The 12,735-nt window shown below is 55.7% G+C and overlaps 1 protein-coding gene across 8 annotated transcripts in view; it reads left to right on the top strand.

Moving 5' to 3' along the window:
* Positions 1-12,735, top strand: part of DTNB (dystrobrevin beta) — a 237,789-nt gene that overhangs the window by 201,681 nt on the left and 23,373 nt on the right. The window contains exon 18 of one of the 8 annotated variants that reach the window (XM_059843208.1): positions 1,607-1,796. The exons of the other annotated variants lie outside the window; for them this stretch is intronic. Coding sequence (XP_059699191.1) covers positions 1,607-1,642 — 36 coding nt within the window. The 3' untranslated portion in view covers positions 1,643-1,796. Of the gene's footprint in view, positions 1-1,606; positions 1,797-12,735 lie in introns of those variants that run through there. 8 annotated transcript variants of the gene reach the window in all.

Below are 12,735 nucleotides of genomic sequence, written 5' to 3' on the forward strand. Positions count from 1 at the left end.
GCAGAGCAGAGGAGGGAAGAGCTGCCCTCTGCTCCCCCAGCTCTGCAAAGGGCCTGCCTGGGGCAGAGCTGTGCCCTCAACACCTCCAGCAGGGTTAAGGACCTCAGAGGAGCAGAGCCAGCTGGGGTGGCCGAGGTGTTTCCTCACAGCTGCTTCTCCAGGGGCCCTGCCCATCCCCGTGCCCCCCAGCTCTGCAGGAGCAGCCCCTGGAGGTCCAGGATCACCAGTTTTGGGCTTGTTTGAGTGGCAAGAGCTGTGAGTGTTCTGTAGCCCCCAGAGTGTGATAGTCTGGACACAGAGACAGCGAATCCTGGGGTGGTTTGGGTGGAGAGGGATCTTAAATCTCATCTCCTTCCACCCCTACCCTGGGCAGGGACACCTCCCAGTGTCCCAGGGTGCTGCCAGCCCTGCCCTGGACACTTCCAGGGCTCCAGGGGCAGCCCCAGCTTCTCTGGAGCTCCCCACCCTGCCAGGGGGGATTTCCCTCGGGGAGAGCCCGAGGGCTGAGCCAGAGGAGCCCCAGAGAGGGCCAAGGGCAGTGCAGGGTCTGGGGCTCAGCTCTGCGTGTGTCCCCAGCCCTGGGCCAGGGGAGAGCACCTGGGCCAGGAGATGCTGCTGCTCCTGAGGAAAGCCCCTGGAATATTCACTGCCAGGGATGTGATAAAAGCTCTCCAGCTGGACACGGTGACTCTGAGTGAGCTCAGGGGCCTGTCCCTGCTCAGGAAAGCCTGGAGAGGGGAGCCAGGCACGGAGCTGTTGCTGAGAACCCTCAGCAGTGCCCTGGACACCCCTGGGATCCCTGCCAGGAGCCCTGTGCTGGGGCACACACAGGCCATGTGTTCCTGTTCTCCTCTTTGCTCTGTTCGTGCTGCATTTCCTGCAGCATTTGGGGCATGATGAGATGTTTACTTGTCTAAACTGCTTGTCTGAAACCTGCTGGCTCTGGGCCTGCTGTGTGGGCAAGATCCCTTCTCCTTTAATCTGCTCTCGGGAAGAAGCTCCATATTAAAAGGGAGCAGAGCACTGGGGCTGCCCCTGGGTCCCTGGCAGTGGCCAGGGACAGGCTGGACACTGGGGACACCTTGGGACACTGGGAGGTGTCCCTGCCATGGCAGGGGTGGCACTGGAAGGGCTTTGAGGTCTTTTCCCACCCAAAGCAGTCTGGGATGTTTCTGTGGTAAAACCTGTGGATTTCTGAGTTCCTCATCTGTAGGTTCAGGGACTTCTGGGGGTCTTTGGTTCAACTTTCCACTTGAAGCAGATGAACTCGATGGCTGGACTCAACTAAAGGTCTTCTCCAACCTAAACAATTCCCTGATTCCACGATTCCAAGCAGGATGGCAGCTGGAATTAGATCAAGTCAGTTCTGGCTTCATGTGGCTTTGGAAACCTCCAGGGGCTGTGGGTCCTGTCCCTCTCTGGGGCAGCTTCTCTGCTGGTTCTGGGCTTCTTCTTTCTGCCTCTGGCAAGGTTGGGATGGAAGCTCTTGAGATGGAATTTCACGTTCAGACTCAGGTGTTTATTATTTCCCATCTCTATTACAAGTTGTGACTTCTGCAGCATTCTACTCACAAGCTACAAAAAGGCCAACTATCTTTCCCTACAGGGTCTTTTAAGGCTAAACTATCCAGCTAAGAAATGACACCTGAATTATTTTCACTTTTAACCCAATAACTGATCCCTCGAAGTCCACAGGGCAGACTTTTCTGTCCAATTACAAAATACCACCCAAACCCATGGAGAAGAAGGAAGAAGAAGGTGAAGAAGAGGGAGGTGAAGGAGAAGGTGAGGAAGGAGAAGAAGGAGGTGAAGGAGAAGAAGGAGAAGAAGATGAAGAAGAAGGAGGTGAAGAAGAAGGAGGTGAAGAAGAACATGAGGAAGGAGAAGAAGGAGATGAAGGGGAAGAAGGAGAAGAAGAAGGAGAAGAAAAATGAGAAGGAGGTGAAGAAGAAGAAGGTGAAGGATCAGCCACTACCCTAAACCTAAAACCTCCATCTTGCCCCATATTTATTACCACATTCTAAAACCCCAAACTCTGAGTTTCCCCCCCTGTGACATCACACACTTCTACCCAACTCCACACCCACAATCCCAGTGCTCTCAATCAATTCTGGAAGCTTCTCCACGGCCTCAGGTCAAATGCAGTGCTCTCCTGGGGGCCAGGGTCTGTCAGCACAGAAATTATGAAATTCCCAGCAGCCAGGGCCCAAACATTTTTCCAGTGTTCAAGGTGGTGCAGAGGCAGAAGGGCATAACAGGGAAATCCAGCTGTGCTCATCTGCCAGCTGCTGCCCCAGGAGGAAGCAGAGCCAGCACCTTTCCAGGTGTGCATGGTCACACATCAGCAGGGGTTTCTGGCTGGGTTTGGGACAGGAATTCCCTTGGAGCAGCTGCCCACGGGGGTGGTGAGGCCTCCTTGGGGAGCCTTTCAAGGAGACTGAAGAGGAGCCTGAGCAGCACCCTGGAGGTGCCCTTGGTGCTCCAAAAACCCTCAAGGCTCCTTCCAACCTGTAAGAGCCTAAATGAGGGATGTGGGGCTCCAGGGGCTCTCCAAAATGCAGTTTATTGTGTACAAAATGCAGTTTATTGTGTACAAAATGCAGTTTATTGTGTACAAAATGCAGTTTATTGTATCCAAGGTGTCCCAGCAGCCCAGGGCCATGGGTGACAGAGCTGTGCCCACAGCTGTCAGCTCCAGCTGCAGGCAGGCCTGGAGCCCCTTAGTTTAGGTTACATTGCATTATTTACTTCTCTTTGCTGAGCACCTTCATACAGCAGAACCAGTCTATCCCTGAACTATCACCTCTAGCCCATCATAACTCCTGTAATTCCCACATCCATGGCACTGCTCTCCAGTCACTCACAGTCAGTACATCACAGTTTAAGCCCAAGTTGTTTTCAGTTTTCTTGCAGTGGGAAATTCTGAGCCCTTTTTTCCCCTTGCCACATTTGTGCCTTGTTTGCCTGTGCTCTCTTCCTGCTTGGTAAAAACATCTTCTTGTTTGGGGTGGGTTTATCCTCTGCTCTGAGCCATAAAACCCCTTCTCACTAACACACCCTTTGCTCCTTGGTCAGCCAGTCAGGCTGGCTCAGCAATTCTTTTCTTCTATATCAAAACTTGCTTCCACCTCTGTTCCTTCTTCAGATTCTGCATTTAAAAATCTTTCTGCCAAGCACACATAGCTGTGAGATTTTTTTGTCCAACTTTCATCCTTCCCAACACCAACCCAAGTTTTTGGAGGCTTTTCCCACCCCGTTCTCCTTTAAAGCTTTCCTCTCTCACAGTGGTTGTAGAACATTTGGCAGCAGCCCCTCAGAGGGTGGGGGAGCTGAACTGGGCTGAGGGGGGTGATGGTGAAATCCTCTTGGAGAGCTGCTGAAGGCTCCTGTGGGCTCTGCTTCCCTTCATCCCAGCCTTCCCCTGGAGCTGACCCCTGCTCAGGGCACAGCCCAGCCCCTTTTCCCTGGAAATGGCATTTGAGGCTAAACCTCACAGCTCTTGTGTACAAGGCTCAATAAGGCAGGGACAATAAATCGAAGTTGGCTCCCAAACATTTCAGGAGCCAGGTCAGAGGTTCCCTTCGTGGTTTCTCTAAATTGAAATCCATCTTTGTGTGTCCTCCTGGTGCAGTGTGCAGGAAGGACACGCAATGAGCCAGGAATTCCGGGGCTTTCTGGGGCTGCAGCTCCAAAGCAGAGCCAGAGGAGTTCACAAACCTGTTCAGCTCCACCTCAGCCCTGTTTCCAAAAGGCATCCTGGAGAGTCCCACCCTGGGAGCTCCGTGGAGGAGCAGAGCCCAGCACAGCTGTGCCGGGGAATGGGGACACTGAACCCACAGAGGTCCCGTGGTGGCTCTGGGCTGTGCCCAGCCCTGCAGGGGCACAGCTCTGTGTCCTCCCACGCCAGGCTGGCACAGCCCTGCTGCCCCAGGTGCCCCTGCTCTCTCAGCAGAGCAGGTCCTTCCCTTCCCTTCCCTTCCCTTCCCTTCCCTTCCCTTCCCTTCCCTTCCCTTCCCTTCCCTTCCCTTCCCTTCCCTTCCCTTCCCTTCCCTTCCCTTCCCTTCCCTTCCCTTCCCTTCCCTTCCCTTCCCTTCCCTTCCCTTCCCTTCCCTTCCCTTCCCTTCCCTTCCCTTCCCTTCCCTTCCCTTCCCTTCCCTTCCCTTCCCTTCCCTTCCCTTCCCTTCCCTTCCCTTCCCTTCCCTTCCCTTCCCTTCCCTTCCCTTCCCTTCCCTTCCCTTCCCTTCCCTTCCCTTCCCTTCCCTTCCCTTCCCTTCCCTTCCCTTCCCTTCCCTTCCCTTCCCTTCCCTTCCCTTCCCTTCCCTTCCCTTCCCTTCCCTTCCCTTCCCTTCCCTTCCCTTCCCTTCCCTTCCCAAACCTTCCCTTCCCAAACCTTCCCTTCCCAAACCTTCCCTTCCCAAACCTTCCCTTCCCAAACCTTCCCTTCCCTTCCCAAACCTTCCCTTCCCAAACCTTCCCTTCCCTTCCCAAACCTTCCCAAACCTTCCCAAACCTTCCCAAACCTTCCCAAACCTTCCCAAACCTTCCCAAACCTTCCCTTCCCAAACCTTCCCTTCCCAAACCTTCTCAAACCTTCCTTCCCTTCCCGCTGGGCCAGGGCAGGCTCAGGGTGGATGTTGGGAACAATTCCCACCTGGAAAGGGCTGTCTGTCCTGGCACAGCTGCCCAGGCAGGGTGGATTCCCCATCCCTGGAGGGTGTCAAGCCCTGTGGCAGTGGCACTTGGGGACAGGGCTCAGTGTGGCCTGGGCAGGGCTGGGGGTGCCTGGGCTCCACGGTCTCAGAGGGATTTCCAGCCCCGGTGGCTCCGTGGCTCCACACCTCCAGCCTTTGGCAGGATGCCACAGGAGCTGTGCCAAGGCTGGTGTTTGTCACCACCAGCCAGGAGCTGCTCTGTCACCGCTCTGGGCTCGGGGGTGTCCCAGCTGGGGGACCCCAGCACGTGTTTCTAGGAAGGTTCAAGGCTCCAGTGAACCCAGAACTTTCGCATCCCCCTTTGAGCCCCGCCAGGCTCGGTCACCCCGGGAGCTGCACGGGGAGGGGGAGCAGCCTGCCCTGTGCCTGCCCTGTCCCCGTGTCCCCATCCCCCTCAGGATGTGCCGTGACCTCAGGGGCGGCTGTGACAGCCCGGTGTTTTCCAGGAACCGTGTCACCCGCGGCTGAGGGACGTTCCCAGCCCCGGCGCTCCGCTGGCCGTGCAATGCAAATCAGCGCAGGCAGTGCTGCCGAGCGGTGAGAAACCATGGCAAGGAAACCTTGGGGCACTTTCTCGAAGAATATCGCTGTAGGGGGTGGGCCTCAGACAGGAGCCTCGGTGACAAAAAGGTTTCCTCTTGCCTGGGTGTGACAGGAGTGGGCACTGCCAGCCTGGGGGTCACCGTGTCCCTCGGTCCAAGGAGTGAGCGCACCTGGAGTGGTGGGACAGGGGACAAGGGGCAGGGATGGATACTGGGAATTGGGAATTGTGCCCTGGCAGGGTGGGCAGGATGGCACAGGGTGCCCTCCCTGGATCCCTGGCAGTGCCCAGGGCCAGGCTGGACACTGGCACACCCTGGGACAGTGGCAGTGTCCCTGCCATGGCAGGGGTGGCACTGGGGGGGCTCTGAGCTCCCTTCCCACCCAGCCCAGCTGGGATCCTGGGATCCCAAGGTGCTGCTGCCTGCCAGGGCTCCGGGCTGGGCTTCTGATTCTCAGCACACAAATCCTGTGGGCTGCAGATCTGGGGGGTGCAAGGGAAAAACTGAGCTCTGGGGAGATCCTGGAGCCCCTGGCAGGGCCTGAAGGGGCTCCAGGAGAGCTGAGAGGGACTGGGGACAAGGGACAGAGGGACAGGAGCCAGGGAATGGCTCCCAGTGCCAGAGGGCAGGGCTGGGTGGGATCTTGGGAATGAGGAATTGTTCCCTGGCAGGGTGGGCAGGCCCTGGCACAGGGTGCCCACCCTGGATCCCTGGCAGTGCCCAAGGCCAGGCTGGAGCACCCTGGGACACCCTGGGACAGTGGGAGGTGTCCCTGCCATGGCAGGGGTGGCACTGGGTGAACTTTGATGTCCCTTCCCACCCAAACCACTCTGGGATTTAATGGTCTGCACAGCTCACTGTGGCCAAGGTGGGGACCCGTGAGCTGGGCTTGTCACACGCTGTAAAATGTGTCCCCTCACAGTTCAGGCAGATGTTTGGGGGCACAGAGTGAGCCCTGAGATCTGACTGCAGGAACTGAGCTCTCACCTCTCCTCCTGGAACGTGCTCAGGCCTCGGCAGGGGCTGCCCAGGGAGGTCTGGAGTGCCCAAAGCAAAGTCCAGGGAATTCCTGGAGGTGGCACTCAGTGCCCTGGGCCGGGGACAAGGATCAGGCACAGCCTGGACCTGCTGGTCTTGGAGCTCTTCTCCACCTCAGTGGTTCTGGGATTCCAAACAACAAAAGCCCTGTGGCTTTTCCTTTCCTCACATCTGGAGTCTCCAGGGCTACCAGGAGCACGTGCTGAGGTCCCAGGACACAGGATGGCACCAGGGGGACGAGCTCCAAACCAGAAAATATTCAATCCAGAAAATATTCAATCCAGAAAATATTCAATCCAGAAAATATTCAATCCAGAAAAGATTCAAACCAGAAAATATTCAAACCTGAAAAGATTCAAACCAGAAAATATTCAAACCAGAAAATATTCAAACCAGAAAATATTCAATCCAGAAAAGATTCAATCCAGGAAATATTCAAACCAGAAAAGATTCAATCCAGAAAAGATTCAATCCAGAAAATATTCAAACCAGAAAATATTCAATGCAGAAAATATTCAAACCAGAAAATATTCAAACCAGAAAATATTCAAACCAGAAAATATTCAATGCAGAAAAGATTCAAACCAGAAAATATTCAAACTAGAAAATATTCAATCCAAAAAATATTCAAACCAGAAAATATTCAAACTAGAAAATATTCAAACCAGAAAATATTCAAACCAGAAAATATTCAAACCAGAAAATATTAAATCCAGAAAATGTTAAATCCAGAAAATATTCAAACCAGAAAATATTCAATCCAGAAAATATTCAAACCAGAAAATATTCAATCCAGAAAAGATTCAATCCAGAAAATATTAAATCCAGAAAATATTCAAACCAGAAAATATTAAATCCATAAAATATTCAATCCAGACAATATTCAATCCAGAAAATATTCAATCCAGAAAATATTCAATCCAGAAAATATTCAATCCAGGAAATATTCAATCCAGAAAACATTCCCAGCCCCTCCTTGGCCCCCTCCTGGGGAAGGACAGCTCTGGGCCTGGCCCACCCCAAAACACCCACCCCAAAATGCACCAAAACCCCAAATCAGACCTGAAACCCCAAAATGCACCCACACACCAAATCAGACCTGAAACTGCCGGACTCAGGGCTGGGTTTCTCCTCTTCTCCACGTCCATGGGCTGTTTTCCCTCCCCTGAGTGGCTGCTGAGGAGGAGGAGGAGGAGGAAGAGCTGGTTCTTTCAAACCAGAGCCATGGCACAGGTGACAGCTGCTGCTGTCCCCATCCATGTCCCACGGGCTGCACTGACAGAGCTCCAGGCGTGGGCAACTTTTGACACAGATTTGTGCAAATTCAGACACTCCTGCCATTTTCTGTCCTTTTTGGGGGGGGTGTTGCAGGTCTGATTTGGTGTTTGGTGCATTTTGGGGTCTCAGGTCTGATTTGGTGTTTTGGGGTGTTTTGGGGTCTCAGGTCTGGTTTGGTGTTTGGTGCATTTTGGGGTCTCAGGTCTGATCTGATTTGGTGTTTTGGGGTGTTTTGGGGTTTCAGGTCTGGTTTGGTGTTTGGTGCATTTTGGTGTCTCAGGTCAGATTTGGTGTTCTGGGGTGTTTTGGGGTTTCAGGTCAGATTTGGTGTTTGGGCTCATTTGGGGGTTCCAAGTCTGATTTTGGGTGTGTTTTGGGGTGGGTGTTGCAGGTCTGATTTGGTGTTTGGTGCATTTTGGGGTTTCAGGTCAGATTTGGTGTTCTGGGGTGTTTTGGGGGTCTCAGGTCAGATTTGGTGTTTGGTGCATTTTGGGGTCTCAGGTCAGATTTGGTGTTTGGTGCATTTTGGGGTCTCAGGTCTGATCTGATTTGGTGTTTTGGGGTGTTTTGGGGTTTCAGGTCTGGTTTGGTGTTTGGGTGCATTTTGGGGTCTCAGGTCTGGTTTGGTGTTTGGTGCATTTTGGGGTTTCAGGTCAGATTTGGTGTTCTGGGGTGTTTTGGGGTCTCAGGTCTGATTTTGGGTGTGTTTTGGGGTGGGTGTTGCAGGTCTGATTTGGTGTTTTGGGGTGTTTTGGGGTTTCAGGTCAGATTTGGTGTTTGGGGACGTTTTGGGGTTTCAGGTCAGATTTGGTGTTTGGTGCATTTTGGGGTCTCAGGTCAGATTTTGGGTGTTTTGGGGCATTTTGGGGTTTCAGGTCAGATTTGGTGTTTGGTGCATTTTGGGTCTCAGGTCAGATTTGATGTTTGGTGCATTTTGGGGTTTCAGGTCAGATTTGGTGTTTGGGGACGTTTTGGGGTCTCAGGTCAGATTTGGTGCTGGGTGCAGGGAAGGGACGCTGCTGCTGCTGTGTGGCACACACAGGTTTGGGGACATTTCCTCGGCCAAGCGCTGCTCCTCCTGCAGCCGTGTCCCCTCGAGGCCGTGGCACAGGGACACGTGACTCCCCGTCATTGCTGCAGTCCCAAAATGACAATTTTCCACACGGCCGGGTTTTCCTGGTCACACAAACGTCATCCTGGGGCTGCGGGGACACGGGGATGAGCTGGGGCTGTGGGGACACGGGGACAGGCTGGGGCTGTGGGGACACGGGGACAGGCTGGGGCTGTGGGGACACAGGGACAGGCTGGGGCTGTGGGGACACGGGGACAGGCTGGGGCTGTGGGGACAACAGGGACAGGCTGGGGCTGTGGGGACACGGGGACAGGCTGTGGCTGTGGGGACACGGGGACAGGCTGGGGCTGTGGGGACACGGGGATGAGCTGGGGCTGTGGGGACAGGCTGGGGCTGTGGGGACACGGGGATGAGCTGGGGCTGTGGGGACAAAGGGACAGGCTGAGGCTGTGGGGACACGGGGATGAGCTGGGGCTGTGGGGACACGGGGACAAGCTGGAGCTGTGGGGACACAGGGACAGGCTGGGGCTGTGGGGACACAGGGACAGGCTGGGGCTGTGGGGACATGGGGACAGGCTGGAGCTGTGGAGACACAGGGACAGGTTGGGACTGTGGGGACATGGGGATTAGCTGGGGCTGTGGGGACACGGGGACAGGCTGGGGACATGGGGACATGGGGACAGGCTGGGGCTGTGGGGACACAGTGACAGGCTGGAGCTGTGGGGACACAGGGACAGGCTGGAGCTGTGGGGACACAGGGACAGGCTGGAGCAGCAGCCAGGTCCTGGAGCTGCTGTGGCACTGGTAAGGGGACACTGGGGTGTCACTGTGTCTGGGCTGTTGGGGTGTCACTGTGTCTGGGGTGTCACCATGTCTGGGGCACTGGGGTATCACCGTGCCTGCAGTGTTGGCAGTGTCACCATGTTCGGGGTGCTCCCAGTGTCACCATGTTTGGGGTGCTGGCAGTGTCACCATGTTCGGGGTGCTCCCAGTGTCACCATGTTTGAGGAGCTGGCAGTGTCACCATGTTCAGAGTGCTCTCAGTGTCACCATGTTTGAGGAGCTGGCAGTGTCACTGAGTCAGGGGTGTTGGGGTGTCACCGTGTCTAGGGTGCTGGCAGTGTCACCGTGTCTGGGCTGCTGGCAGTGTCACCATGCTTGGGCTGTTGGCAGTGTCACCGTGTTTGGGGTGTTGGGGTGTCACCTTGTTTGGAGTGTTGGCACTGTCACCGTGTCTGTGGTGCTGGCAGTGTCACCATGTCTGGGCTGTTGGCAGTGTCACTGTGTCTGGGGTGCTGGCAGTGTCACCATGTCTGGGCTGTTGGCAGTGTCACTGTGTCTGGGGTGTCACCATGTCTGCAGTGTTGGGGTGTCACCTTGTTTGGAGTGTTGGCAGTGTCACTGTGTCAAGGGTGTTGGGGTGTCACCATGTCTGGGCTGTTGGCAGTGTCACCGTGTTTGGGGTGCTGGCAGTGTCACCATTGCACAGGGTGCTGACAGTGTCACCGTGTCTGGGGTGCTGGGCTGTCACCGTGTCTGGAGTGTTGGCAGTGTCACTGCACAGAGGTCCCAGCAGTGTCACCATGCACAGGTCCCAGCAGTGTCACTGCACAGAGGTCCCAGCAGTGTCACCGTGCACAGGTCCCAGCAGTGTCACTGCACAGATGTCCCAGCAGTGTCACCATGCACAGGTCCCAGCAGTGTCACTGCACAGAGGTCCCAGCAGTGTCACCATGCACAGGTCCCAGCAGTGTCACTGCACAGATGTCCCAGCAGTGTCACCATGCACAGGTCCCAGCAGTGTCACTGCACAGAGGTCCCAGCAGTGTCACCGTGCACAGGTCCTGGCAGTGTCACTGCACAGAGGTCCCAGCAGTGTCACCGTGCACAGGTCCTGGCAGTGTCACTGCACAGAGGTCCCGGCAGTGTCACCATGCACTGAGGTCCCGGCAGTGTCACCATGCACAGATCCCGGCAGTGTCACCGTGCACAGGTCCTGGCAGTGTCACTGCACAGATGTCCCAGCAGTGTCACAGCACAGAGGTCCCAGCAGTGTCACCGTGCACAGGTCCCGGCAGTGTCACTGCACAGAGGTCCCAGCAGTGTCACTGCACAGAGGTCCCAGCAGTGTCACCGTGCACAGGTCCTGGCAGTGTCACTGCACAGAGGTCCCAGCAGTGTCACCGTGCACAGGTCCTGGCAGTGTCACTGCACAGAGGTCCCAGCAGTGTCACCATGCACAGGTCCTGGCAGTGTCACTGCACAGAGGTCCCGGCAGTGTCACCATGCACTGAGGTCCCGGCAGTGTCACCATGCACAGATCCCGGCAGTGTCACCGTGCACAGGTCCTGGCAGTGTCACTGCACAGATGTCCCAGCAGTGTCACAGCACAGAGGTCCCAGCAGTGTCACCGTGCACAGGTCCCGGCAGTGTCACTGCACAGAGGTCCCAGCAGTGTCACTGCACAGAGGTCCCAGCAGTGTCACCATGCACAGGTCCCAGCAGTGTCACTGCACAGAGGTCCCAGCAGTGTCACCATGCACAGATCCCGGCAGTGTCACCATGCACAGGTCCCGGCCGTGTCACCGTGCACAGGTCCTGGCAGTGTCACCATGCACTGAGGTCCCGGCAGTGTCACCATGCACAGATCCCGGCAGTGTCACCGTGCACAGGTCCTGGCAGTGTCACCATGCACAGGTCCTGGCAGTGTCACTGCACAGAGGTCCCAGCAGTGTCACCATGCACAGGTCCCGGCAGTGTCACCATGCACAGGTCCCGGCCGTGTCACCGCAGTGTCCCCGCTCCCAGGCCGTGTTGCCCCGGTAGCAGCCGCAGTCACCGGGAGCAAACCTGGGCTCACAAAGAGCCCCAAACCAAAGGCACAGACCCCGGGAGTGGCACCAGGGCTGGGCAGCTCCCGGCCCTCTGTCCCCACTTACTGAGGATCTTCTCTGGTGGCTTTAAACGTGGCTGAAATGTGACTGCAGTGACAGGGGACAGCACAGCCGGGAGCAGCAGGACAGGCTGGGACACCTGGGGGGGCTCACCTGGAGAGGAGAAGGATCCAGACAGAGCTCAGAGCCCCTTGGAGGGCCTGAAGGGGCTCCAGGAGAGCTGCAGAGGGACTGGGGACAAGGGACAGAGGGACAGGACCAAGGGAATGGCTCCCAGTGCCAGAGGGCAGGGATGGATGGGATCTTGGGAATTGGGAATTGTTCCCTGGCAGGGGGGGCAGGCCCTGGCACAGGGTGCCCACCCTGGATCCCTGGCAGTGCCCAAGGCCGGGTTGGACACTGGGACACCCTGGGACAGTGGAGGTGTCCCTGCCATGGCAGGGGTGGCACGGGGTGGGATTTAAGCCCCCTTCCCATCCACACCACTCTGGGATCCTGGGATTCTCCTGCAAAGGTCCCTAGAGCCCAGCCAGGCCCCGTGAGCAGCACACACTGGTACAAAGCAGAGCTCCATTTCTGGGGTCCCAGAGGCGATCACCCCATGTCAGTCCTGCCCTGCACCCCCTGTCCTGGCCCTGCCTGTCACCCCTGCCAGCCCAGGCTGGCCCCACAGGTCCCTCGGTAGCCGGGGGAGCCTGGCCAGGTGGGCCTGGCAGCGTTCCCCAGGAGCCCGGGTTTTTTGGGGATTTTGGGATTTTTGGGACTCGAGGCCATGAGCAGCACCTGGCAGAGCCCTGGGCTGTCCCTCACCTCTGAGGGGACACCACGAGCCCTGTTGGGGACAGCACTGTCACCTCTGCTGCAGAGCCGCTCTGGAGGCTGTTGGGATGGCACAGCAGAAATGGGGTGGGCTGGATTGGAGGAAAATGTAAAATGAGATCTAAAAATTCACTCTGTCAGCAATAAGTCAGATTATATGGCTATATCTAAAATATACCAGTGTGAAAATACATAAAATATCTATATATGTAATACACTAAATATCTACGCATGTAATGCATAAATATATGTGTATTATATAAATATTTATATGATACACATATAAATATATAAAAATATCTAAATTTTCATATAGGTATGCGTAATATATGAAATATATTTATATTTTATATAAATATATTAAAGACTTATATAAAATA

This window comes from Haemorhous mexicanus, chromosome 3 (genome assembly GCF_027477595.1).
Source record: "Haemorhous mexicanus isolate bHaeMex1 chromosome 3, bHaeMex1.pri, whole genome shotgun sequence".
Taxonomy (NCBI): domain Eukaryota; kingdom Metazoa; phylum Chordata; class Aves; order Passeriformes; family Fringillidae; genus Haemorhous; species Haemorhous mexicanus.